Source organism: Psittacula echo (assembly GCF_963264785.1).
Source record: "Psittacula echo genome assembly, chromosome: 1".
In the NCBI taxonomy this organism is placed as follows: domain Eukaryota; kingdom Metazoa; phylum Chordata; class Aves; order Psittaciformes; family Psittacidae; genus Psittacula; species Psittacula echo.
Window position 1 is genome coordinate 2,297,243 of NC_137735.1, and position 12,955 is coordinate 2,310,197.

At 45.1% G+C, this 12,955-nt stretch overlaps 1 protein-coding gene across 1 annotated transcript in view; it reads right to left on the bottom strand.

Annotated features, from left to right (window-relative positions):
* The window catches only part of ATRN (attractin), a gene marked incomplete at both ends in the record, with an annotated part of 172,601 nt that overhangs the window by 29,179 nt on the left and 130,467 nt on the right, over positions 1 to 12,955 (bottom strand). The window contains one exon of the mRNA XM_080619602.1: positions 1,829 to 1,907. Coding sequence (XP_080475728.1) covers positions 1,829 to 1,907 — 79 coding nt within the window. The remainder of the gene's footprint in view (positions 1 to 1,828; positions 1,908 to 12,955) is intronic.

Sequence of the window (12,955 nt, forward strand, 5' to 3'; positions counted from 1 at the left end):
ACGCTGACTCCAGCTTACTTGCTTGCCAAAGAAAGTGAGAAGGAAAAAGCCACTCTCCCTAGTAAAAATTTATCTACCTTCAGAGAGTACAGGAAACCTCAAAGACTTAAATTACTTCCAAGATGAAGGGTTATCTGCTTGAAAGCCACTGATTATATTATGCATTTGAGTTCACTAGTAAGAGCAAAACCATCCGAAGCAGAAAGAGCAAGAGTTATCAGGCATCGTCCTGCTTTATTAGAAGAAAGGAGATCCTCAGATTGAATAAATTTATCCTATTCCCACTACTGCACTGGAAAGTACAACCAGAGACAGAGTCTGGAAGAGATGCATGAAATGGGCACTCGCACTGAATTTCAGCACTGTAAAAATTAACCCCCAGAACAGTCTTGACCAACTACTACATATGAATAAACGACCCTTGAACAGAACAGTTACAGGGCTGGGTGTCTGCAGCATCATTCCAGCAGGGCAGATGGGAGGAAAATCTATGGGAATGGGCAGATTTCACCCTAAAATCTAAAAGCAGGGGAGAAACACACATCATTCCTTAGGAGATACCCGGTCTTGGTGGATGACCTCCTATGAAGAGAGGCTGAGAGAGCTGGGCTGGTTCAGCCTGGACAAGAGAAGGCTCCTAAAAGGGAGACCTTAGAGCAGCTCCAGTGCCTAAAGGGGCTGCAGGAAAGCTGGAGAGGGGCTTGGGACAAGGGCCTGTAGGGACAGGCCAAGGGGAATGGCTTTAACCTGCCAGAGAGGAGACTGAGCTGAGCTCTTAGGCAGAAGCTCTTCCCTGTGAGGGTGCTGAGGCGCTGGCCCAGGGTGCCCAGAGAAGCTGTGGCTGCCCCATCCCTGGCAGTGTTCAAGGCCAGGTTGGACACAGGGGCTTGGAGCAAGCTGCTCCAGTGGAAGGTGTCCCTGCCTGTGGCAGGGGTTGGAACTGGAGGAGCTTTAAGGTCCCTTCCAACTCAGAACAGTCTGTGATTCTTACTTAAATATGAGAGATAAGGACAGATTCTGTATACTATGGAGCAACAACATGTTGGCCATCCTACCTTGGTCAGCCCGAGTGCTTCAGGTCTAACATGAAATTAGCTTCAACTAATAAGCAGGAAAAAGGAGCAGTGAAAAACCCCCACCAAAGGCATCAGGGATAAACAAGAAGGAACCCTATTTGGCACATGTAAAGCACATATTTTTTTACATGCTGCAAACAGGAAGGAGTTGGGAAACTGGTATGGGATGAAGAGCAGAAATCTTTGGCACTAGAAGTCACCTTTTAAGTAGTACACAAAAGCTTTCCAAGTCCTGCATGGCTTCTCCCACCTTTCTGTTCTGCTACTATGCTCCACGGGTAAAAAACCACCCCAAAACACCCACCCAAACCATTTAGATAAGCTTTTAATTTGAAAATGGGGATCAGCCTCTTTAAACAGATTGAAGCAGGGGCTAACGTGGGTCAGAGGCTCAGCGTAGAAACCTCCTCTTTCGACACAGATGTCAGGAATCTCCTAAATTATAGTGGGGTTATATTTCTGCTAGAAATACATTTCAGTCTAGAAGCTGAGTTCTTGGAACTCAGGACATTCACCCCTATTTTTTTTGTGCTTCACAGAAACTGCAGCATCAGGATACTAAAATAGCATCATTTGTCACTGAGACTCTAATCGAACGTACACTATTATAAATCCCTAAACAGAAGCACTTATAGATTAGTGGAGCTTATCCTTAACTGAAGGTTAATGCTATGCATATGTGAATAAATACAACAGAGAACAGCTATAAAAGAAGTCACTGAAAAGATAGCATTCAGTTTTGTCATTTCAACCTCTCTTCGCCGCGATGCCCAGCAACTCTGCTTGATCTTCCAAACCACGGCTGCCACCAGGAGCAAAGACAGGAAACAACTGCAAAGGGAAAAGAGAGAGAAAATACCTTATTGGCCTTGTTCAGAACGTGACAGCAGCTGAAAAATCCTAGTAAATCAAAGAAACAGACTACAAGTTCATAGAAGGCTTAGAGGGACTTGGCTAAAAGATAACACAGTAGAGTGGTTTGCACATTTCAATGCCTAAGACACTGGGTGAGGAACGATGCACATCTGTTTTATCAGGGAAGACTGTTGTTCCCAAGTTACCTATTTGACCTGCTTATAGGACACCAACCAGTCTTGACCAGGAAATCAGACCAGTAAGGCTGAAAGATTTGATCGAATTGAAAAAGCCAGGGTTTCCTACCTTGGCATTTAAAGTGAGAGAATAACCTAAAGAAGAAAAGCCTTGACAGAAGCAGAGAAAATGGATTATTTATTCTTCTCTAACCAAAGATAAAGTGTGTAGTAGTTGGGTTCTTTTTAACTGGCTGTTGCAGCCTATAAGCACTTCTTGCTTTCCCCACCTGTACTCCTTTCCTTAAATCTGAACAGAAGGAAGAATAAATTCATCAACTTCTAAGGAAAATGCAAAGATTTAACAAAGAAGCAGATTTAACAAAAAGCAGTGATAATAATAACAATAATAAATAACAATAGCTGCTGACTCTATTGACAGATCTTATCATGGTGAATGCTTAATGAGCAACTTCAAGGCACACAAGCTTTCTAAGATCAAAATCTTTCCTTTTGGATATCTGGACCCAACGGAAAGCCTCTCTTCTCAAGTATCACATTGATGGGTAAGAGAAAAATGTCTCCAAACCTCCCTCCCCACTCTCTAGGGTATATTTAAAGACAGTGCTTAAAGGAAGATGAAAATAGATAAATTATTTGCTAAGGTGCATTATTTACAGGGACTGCTGGGTTCTGTATGCTACAACAGGGATTTCTGTGGAAGGGGGGACTGGCGTGCCCCTCTCCCTGCCTCTCGGCATGGCTTGGTTCTCACCATTCTAGAGCTTCCAATGGAGACCACAGCCATGCAGGAAAGACTATGGTGGGAGAAAGACTGTGACTGCCCAGTATAGCCTACCTTCAACAAAAAACTCAGCTCTGCTTCCAAAACTCAATCCCCAAAACTCCTATTTCCAAACAACACCGTGGTTTCCACTGTGCTCTCCCACCCTACTCATACAAATATCCATGACTCCAATGATCAACCACAAAGTGGTTTGTGTTGGAAGGGACCTTAAAGCTCCTCCAGCTCCAACCCCTGCCACGGGCAGGGACCCCTTCCACTGGAGCAGCTTGCTCCAAGCCCCTGTGTCCAACCTGGCCTTGAACACTGCCAGGGATGGGGCAGCCACAGCTTCTCTGGGCACCCTGGGCCAGCGCCTCAGCACCCTCACAGGGAAGAGCTTCTGCCTAAGAGCTCAGCTCAGTCTCCCCTCTGGCAGGTTAAAGCCATTCCCCTTGGCCTGTCCCTACAGGCCCTTGTCCCAAGCCCCTCTCCAGGTTTCCCACAGCCGTTTTAGTTATCGGAAGACTGCTTCTCATTGGACATGAAGCCACTGCTGACCAAAAACCCAGCTTACAATGATCAATGACACCAGTTCCCTGCTGTTCCCTCTCTTCGTAAGATGTTGCTCGCCTTACATGAGCTGCAAGGGCTGCACATTTTGGCCTTCAAGCATTACTTCAGCAACTGCGAGTCCCACTCTACAACAGCAAGCTCTGTAGCAGTGAGTAGTGCAAAGACTTGGAAATATGTATCATTAAAAACAGGACAGACAGCAGGAACCATTCCTTGAGAAGCAAAAGGAGGAGAGCTCATTCCTCATTACATGTCATTATCCACAGCCTATGTGTTATGAAAGCTGCATGTGATCAGGCACTGAACACTCAAGGGGCAACATGACTGTAGTTCTCAGGCTTGGATACGCACAGAAATATGTTTTACTATCATATAGTGTATGAGATTAAAATACTGGCACTTGTGTCACTTCAGCATTAAAACGTCTGCACAGCTTTGAAAGACTCCTACAGCGCCTACTTCTTTCTAAGTCTAAGCAGGATCATGGCGAGATTTTTTGGGGGCCTTTCTCATTTCAAGACATATGCATTCCCATCACTTCCCCCACATTTTCTCGCCATATTAAAATCTGACATTATTTCGCTGTAAAAGCCAGGCCATTTTTCTGCAAGCAAAAATAGTTTAGACAAGCATTGTTAGGGGCTTTTCTTTTCCTGTTTCATGGAATCATAGAACAGACCAAATCTCCTCTCTTGAAGTTCAGGGTAGCGAGCTTGATGTGCACCCTCCTCGCTGCCCTACGTATCTTGAATGTCGTTCCATGGTCACTGATGCCAAGGTTGCCCTTGAGCTTCACATTCTTCACCAGTCCCTTCCTGCTGGTGAGAACAAGGTCCACATAGCACCACCACTCCCTGGCTCTCCTATCACTTGGAGAAGGAATTTATCACCAATGCATTCCAGGAACCTCTTGGATTGCCCATGTATTGGTGCGTGCTTCAAGGTGGCTGAAGTCTCCCATGAGGACCAGGGCTCGTGAACACAAGGCTGCATCTATCTGTCTACAGCCTCCTCCACTTGATCTTCCTGGTCAGGCAGCCTGCAGCAGACCCCACTATAATGTCCCCTGCCCTCCCTTTAACCCTGACTCTCAGTTGGTTTCTCATCCATCCCCATGCACTGCAGCTGGTCACTGACACAGAGGGTGACACCTCCTCCTTGTCTCTTCAGCCTGGTCCTCCCTAAAGAGCCTGCATCCTTCCATTCCACCACTCCAATCATAGGAGCCATCCCACCACATCTGTGTGATACCAGTAAGAACACAGCTCTGCAGGTGTGCACATTGTGCAAGGCCAAGCTGGACAGGATCTTGAGCAACCTGGTCTAGGTGAAGGTGCCTGTGCCCATGGCAGGAGGGTTGGAATTCGATGAGCTTTAAGGTTCTTTCCAACCCAAATCATTCAATGATTTTATGATATCTAACTCCTCTTATTTATTACCCACTGTACATACATTTGCACAGAGGCATTTAAGTTGGGCCCCAGTGAAGCTGGCTTTTTGGCTAGAGGGACTGGAATTCCTTTGTGTTGCTCTTCAGGTGCTCTCCTGCTGATCTGTGATCCCTTTCCAGGCTTTGGGCATCTCTTGCTGGCAATAGCATCAGACTTGTAGGAATGAGATGGATTGAGGTTCCCCTCCCTGCAACTTTAGTATAAAGCCCTCCTCATCAGCCTGGCAAGCCTGTAACTGAAGATGCTCTTCCTCTTCTCTGACAGATGGACTCCATCAGATCAGGTTCCTCAAAGCCAGTCCCATGGTCCAAGTAGTCAAACCCTAGCTGTGGCACCAGTCTTCTAACAGTTATTGATTCACCAGATCCAACTGACCCTTTCCAACCCTTTCTCTTGGACAGGGAGGACTGATGCAAAAACTACTTGTGCTACAGAGTCCTTCAATCACTGCTCCCAGGGCTCTGTAATCCTTCTTGATACTCCTCAGACTGCTCCTGGCTATGACACTGATGCCCACATGGAACAACAGCAGTGGATAATGTATGAGGTTTGGTCTCTCGATGACACCCCTGAAATGACACCCAGCTGGCAGCACACCTCTCTATAGAGTGCATCAGATTGGGAAAGGTGCCACCATTAACTAATAAAGCATATATATTAAATCTTTAATTGCTATTTCGGTAATGAAGCTAACATGCATTATTGATGACTGCGGATTTCATAGAATCCCAGACTAGTTTGGGTTGGAAGAGACATTAAAGCTCACTCAGTTCCAACCCCGTGCTACGGGCAGGGATACCTTCCACTAGAGCAGCTTGCTCCAAGCCCATCCTGGCCATACCTGTTCACACATTCAGCTTTCCCAAAGCTCTCTACTGCTGCATTAAGTACGATGGCAGACTGTACCACCTGGGAACAGTATCTCTCCTGGACAAGGTCATGTCTGGAATAGATGGGTTTTCACTTATGCCACAGATGAGCAGGCACGAGTGAATGATGGACTAGCAAAATTCTGAGTGCTTGCATTTGTCTGAGGACTCCTGCCAGCTCCCCATGGCATGAATGCCACCACGCTTGCTCAATGCCTTCAGTAAGCTTTTTAACTCGTCTTAAGCTCCATTTTGCTCCAAGGAACCTAAAGTCTAAGGTGCAATGTTTGATTTATCCCTGAGGCCAAAAGAGGACAGTGCTCTCTGAAGAGCAGAAGTCCAAGATGTCTCCATGCAAAACCAGTGGAGCTAAGACCATAAGGTAAATCTCTGGTCCGCTTTGGTTTCAGTGTCATTTTAACATCATTATACAAATAGAGGGTGGAAATAAAATCTTCAAAGCATCAGGGAGAACCACTCCTGGCTCCTCATTTAATTGAATCATGAAAACAACATACAAAACATGTGCAGGAGTCTCCAGGACAAGCTGCCAGAGCTCAATGCCTACCAGGCCATCATGTTCACCTCCTGACTCCAGTGAGAGGTTCTATCGCAGGTTAAAGCATTTCAGATGCAGCTTATGGGCAACAGCTACTGCCATGGTTTATCCAAATCTACTTCCTCAATATCCCTTTATTTAGGGAAAGGAAATGGAAGTCCAAAGAGATGGAGAGATGCTTCAACTATCTCCAGCACCTCTGTGTTATATAGACCCATTTTACAGAGATTTACTTTCAAGAGGAGTTTCTCAGGTGGTCAAGCGTACAGATGAATCCGCGCTGTCACATCCTGTCACTGACATCTCCGCCTTTCTGTAGGTGACCCTTACAAGATGCATGTGCTCCATTCACATCTATCTATCAGAGAGCATCAGCAGCATACACACCAAACCGAGGATACACATCAAAACATGCTGAATTCCTGTCAGGATGGCTCCTTTCTAGGCCAAATGTGACCTCAGTGAGTTGTCCATGTTGGGTATGGAGAAGTTTCCCCGGGAGGGTGCTGAGGCGCTGGCACAGGGTGCCCAGAGAAGCTGTGGCTGCCCCATCCCTGGCAGTGTTCAAGGCCAGGTTGGACACAGGTGTTGGAACTGGAGGAGCTTTAAGGTCCCTTCCAACCCAGTCTGGGATTCTATGGTTTGAATATGGTGTCTCCCTAAATACTCATTTACATTTAGTCCCCTGGAGAAGAAAGCTGGAGTGAAGAACTAAGAGCATCACCTTTATCCTTATCCCTATATTCTAGGGATATCCCTATATTAAATATATCTTATATACAAATATATCTTTAATATAAATATTAAATAATTATATATCCTTATATTCAATCCCCTTTCCAAAACGTAACATTGCATCAGATCGTACATGCCAGAACCTCACAGGTTTCTCCTTCCTGTCTCGCTTCTGGCACCACAGCCAAGACTTCCTGAAGAGAGCACAGTCAGGAATTAACAATTAGGGACTAATAAAAACTCCTCCTAAACCACACCACCCTGTATTTCAGAGGAACAGCACCATACATCTTTGTACCGTCACAAGGAGGCAGCAAATACCCACAAAAGCTATAAAACCTCTAAGGAAATACATTTCCCCCCTGCACTACATCCCCTTGGCAGCAAAGGGAGGAATAAAATGCAGCATCTACTTGCTGGGCTCCAGTCCATCATCTACTGGAGGAGCCCTGGGGGTAGAGCAAAGTCAAGATCTATGTGCTGGGTTTACTCAGCCTAAACTCTCCTGATATAAGGTCTGAAGACTTGTCCTCACATCAGCAGCTTTAAAGAAGCTTATTTTTCTCCATACTTTCTCTTGGAAAGCAACGGTGTAAATATGGAGCCAGCGGAAAGAAACTGCTGCAGGGAATGAGAGCTGCCTTGGAAAATGATGTGGAGTGAAAGCCTACGGTTGGCAGAGTCCTGGTCAAACAGCATGCTCTGTCCTTAACTGCCTCAGCAATCTCTGTGCCAGCTATGAATATGCACCCATTTCCAAATGGCTTTACAAAGAAATCTTCACTGCAGGATGTGCTTCACCTTCTCCTTCTGTTCCTTGCTCCTCCAAATATAACAGCCTACCAAGAGCCTCCTTCATCCCTGGTCATTCAAGTCCTCTTTTACACCTTCCTCTATCTCAAACATTGCTTCCCTTCACACATCTCTCTGAAAAGAAGGTAAAGGAGATGGAAAAGTACTTGGGATTGTAACATCCCAGTACATTCCTGCAAGCACGTATGGGCAAACCAGCACATCTAGTAGCTGTACCTGAACTATCAGCAGCTGTATTCTCATGTTCCTAAGGCCAGTGATGAGTCCCATTTGAGAGCAGCTCAAGTTTTACAACAGAAAAAGAGGAAACCAGAAAATTCAGCCTTAAGAGAAGCTGCGTGGAGACCTCAGAGCAACCTGCCAGTATCTGAAGGGGGCTACAAGGATGCTGGAGAGGGACTCTTCATCAGGGACTGCAGTGATAGGACAAGGGGTGATGGGTTAGAACTGAAACAGGGGAAGTTCAGGTTAGATAGAAGGCAGAAGCTCTTCTCTGTGAGGGTGCTGAGGCGCTGGCACAGGGTGCCCAGAGAAGCTGTGGCTGCCCCATCCTGCTCAAGGCCAGGTTGGACATAGCTTGAAGCAATCTGGACTGATGTCCCTTCCAACCCAAACCATTCTGTGATTCTGTGAGTCAGTGAAACCAATTGGCAAGAAAAAGAGCCATCTGCAGTCATCGAATACCCCTGGAGAGTTCTTCATCCCTTTACTCCTCTTTTGGGTAAAAAATAACTTTCATTGGTCTATACAAGTTATAAGGACTTATGCTTATGCAGCATAAATACTGTAATATAGGGAGAAGTTCCATTTATATTTTATGGACATTATTCTATTTGATAAATAGCCTAAGTAATTCTTAATTATTCCTTACACTATTTAAGTCTAGTCAACAAGCTACATGCTTCTAAGTTATCTCCCCTCAGCTGGCCTCAACATATCCATTAATCACGAGTTGATAGACCTTCAGCTCTCTTTATACTACAGGGTAGGCCCACCTTGGCCAAAACCCTGAACTTTACCACCCTGTCTGGTTTTATTCTATCCTCAAAGCTCTTCTTCATAGCAAGGAAGATATTTTCTCCACTCCAGCTGTCCTTAGAGCTCTTCAAACAATTACTTTTCGTTTCTAAAAGGCTGGAAAACTCCATCAGCACTCGGAGACGATGCATTCTCAGGAGGAGAGAAGGAAATCCATCTGGCATATTAGGGCCCAATTATTAACCTCTCCTACAGTGTTTATCAACATGCAAATTGCTAGTAAAAAATGGCAGGTTTAAATGCCAAAATATACAGTAGCATCAGTACTAATACGCTTTAACATAGATAGGTTACTTAATAATTTCAGAGAGCACTGCAATGATTACTAGAAACACATCCCAAATTATTTTGATGATCTGGGAGCTATTGAAGGGCTATTTAAAAGTGAATTTTAACCTGCTGGAGAGTTACAGGACACATTTTTAAGTACCTGATGCATTAAACCTCAAAATAATTGGTGTATGTACATAATGCAGGAGGAGCACACACGGCTTGCCTTTGCCAAACAGGTATCTGCAGCCAACAGCAAACCAACAGATCTGATCTACACACCTGACCTTATCCTGCTGCTGAAGACAGCACCAAGGTTTAACAAGCCACAACCCATCTTATTTATAGCAGGGGATGCTATTTTTCATTGTGTCTGTTTTAAGAAGCTACTTCTTGGCTAGCAAAACCCATCCGACACCATGTAAAAACAGTGGCAACTTCCATAAACACATCAGTCTAACCAGAAGTCTTTTGGGAAGGCAGGTATTAGCATATTTGTCTGGGTTCTCTTTGTTTGTTTGGGTATTTTAACTTGGGTTTGGTTTGCTTTTTAGGGTTCAGATTTGCACGTCCTTCTTGGGCATAACATTAGATAAAGGGAAGAAGTCATAGAAGAAGGTCTAGAGGATGGAGCTTTAAGTAAACACACGAAAAATCATGGGACACATCATGAAACTGGAATGGAAATCAGTGTTATTTTGACCTGTGCTTTGAAGGCTTTTCCCCATACTATTTTCAGGCAGGAAAACAAGCTACTCCAAAGGCAGGGAAGTCTGAGCAGGCTGTCGCTATGAGTGGGACTGGGGATCAAGCATGGTGCTGGCCATGGTGATTCCTTCCATTCTCAGTCCTCCTCTTCTGTAGTCTCTCCACTAACCTGGTCATCTTGACAACATAACTCATCATAAATACCAAAATGAACTAAAGTCAGTGGAGAGCGATGTGGGTCACCCTAAAGTGGACACTATGTCTGGTAACCAAACTGCTCTTTGGTGTCTATCAGCTGCTGATTAGAAGAGCTTCAACACAACACAGAGAAACCTAACTAAAGAGTGTCAAAGCTATAAACTAAACCCACCAAAGGTTTAAAAACCCAAAGCGGTTTTATCACCTCCTAAACCATGATGTTATCACAGGAGACTTTCAAGTCCAAAAGCATAAATAAGTGCAGACAACGGTGGGACTAATAAATGGAGGAGAGACCAAACAGCCCTAGTGCTCTGGCCTGCATGTGATTGCTGTGGAGGACAAAGTAGAGAGTGATGAAGACAACATGGAAAACAGGAGAGATGCTGAACTGTTAAACTTCCTTCTCGTTAGATATAATGTGAAGATACTCCCAAGCTCTTCCTTTTCCTCCAAAAGGGCTTCAGACTGTCTTTTAGACATTATGCAGTAATGCCATTTGTGCTGCAGTAAAAAAAATACTTAATAAGCAAAAAGAGGGAATAAAATACCTGCAGCACAACTTTAGATTTGAATTATTGACACAGGTCATTCTCACTTATTGAAAACACCGGGTAAATGCTTACAGCCAGGAAAAACAATATACAGCACATTAAACCATCTGCCTGACTTGCACAGAGACCAATACTGCTCTCTCATAAGTCTTCTGAGGAACTAGTCCAATTATTTGCACAGAACTGAAATTACACTGTTCGATATTCAGACCTTAGGAGAGACACGAGATGTTCGATGTGACGAAAACACAAAACTGGCAACTTTTGGTCCACGCAGGAAATGGGCCCATTTCTCTAATAATGATTATGAGACTAAGATGGAACTAGAGAGAGTCAGCGATGAGCACCCTTAGAAGGATGCCTGAAGGGCAGATATGAGAGACAAGACATACAACAGTTGAGAAATGGGGCAAAACTATGCATGTGAGGACACAGAAGTGCAGCAGAAGACATCAGAGCTCTGTAGTAAATCAGTTTAACAAAGCTCAGGATAAGATTCTAGAAAAGAAACAGATCCCAGCCTGGTTTGGGACGGAAGGGACCTCAAAGCTCATCCAGTTCCAACCCCTGCCACGGGCAGGGACCCCTTCCACTGGAGCAGCTTGCTCCAAGCCCCTGTGTCCAACCTGGCCTTGAACACTGCCAGGGATGGGGCAGCCACAGCTTCTCTGGGCACCCTGGGCCAGCGCCTCAGCACCCTCCCAGGGAAGAGCTTCTGCCTAAGAGCTCATCTCAGTCTCCCCTCTCGCAGGTTAAAGCCATTCCCCTTGCCCCACTGCTACAGGTCCCTACTAAAAAGTCTCTTGCCATCTTTCTTATAGATAGGTGTGGTGGCATGCATGGATTTTTTGGAAGATAAGGAAGCACAGATCCTTACTAGAGACTGTCAAAATAGCTCAAACTATCTGCTGAAAGACAACAGCAAAGCTCCTCTCCAGAGAAATGACACAGAGATGATCCAAGGGCTGGGAAGCCTTTTGAGGAAAGGCTGAGAGAGCTGGGACTGTTCAGCCTGGAGAAGAGAAGGCTCAGGGGAGACCTTGTCACTACGCTCCAGTATTTAAAGCATGGCTTAAAGAAGACGGAGACTCCCTTTGGACAAGGAGTCCCATGGAGAAGATAAGGAGTGATGGGCACAAGTTACTGCTGGGGAGATTCCGACTGGACACAAGAGGAAAATATTTGCCAGTGAGAGCAACCATTGGAATAATCTCCCCAGGGAAGTGGTGATTCCGCAGTGTTGGACACTGTTAAGATTGGGCTGCACAGGGTGCTGGGACATCTGGTCTAGGTGATGCTTTGCCTGGAAAGATTGGACCAGATGATCCTTGAGGTTCCTTCCAACCTGGGATTCTAGGAAAATCTGTTCTCCTGGGTTCACCTGTAACAGTTTAACCCAGGACATCTGTAAATTAAAGAGCTTTGTTACAAAAAGCAAAGAGGAGGGAACAGAAGAACCCAGCTCGCCCGCAATTCATTCAGCTCTGCAAATGCTAACAATATCATTGCTCCTGCAGCTCCAATTACAACACAGTATTAATGACCCCGTAACTGCACCGTTCTACCCAACCTTTATCCACTGACATTTTCATAGCTTGAAACAAAACATTAATGTGATGCAACATAAATACGGGTAACATACAGCCATATGCCCAGCTTTGTATTGAACACTGACTCCAGAAGGAGCTCCACAAGTATAACAGCACCTCTAAATGTGAGGAACACCCCACCTCTAACCCACAGTAGTCTGGCTCTTCATGAAATGGAAATCAAATCCAGCAGACCTGTTTCATCCTGCCCCACACTGATGTTGTTTAATGCATAGTCAGGTTTCTGGCTTCTCCATCACATTAGGTCCAAGTCCAGCCAATGACTGAGATACTCCATGAACTCCGCAGTGCTGGAGTCTGGGAATCCAGCTTGGTCTGCAGTGCTCATTGGAAGGACTGATTTGACCTCAATCATCACCAGCATCAGCAATGACATTGAAAATCTAACTCCCATGTTTCACTACCTGGTTCCTCATGCAGCTCAAGGCACAGCTATTTCTTCCAGTAGCATGGTGGAAGAGCATATTTAGGATGGGGTTACAATGGAGGAAGTGGCCTCTAGAAGATGCAATGTGCCAAAGCACCACCAGCGCAGAAAAAATCCCCTAAGCTACCTGCAGAATGGCAAAATGAAGCAAGACCCTTGAACATGCCAACAGAAAGTGATTCTAAACATCCATTTTCCAGAACAAACTCTCTTTTTGTGTCCATTATGGTAAAACATGGAACAGGTTGCCCAGAGA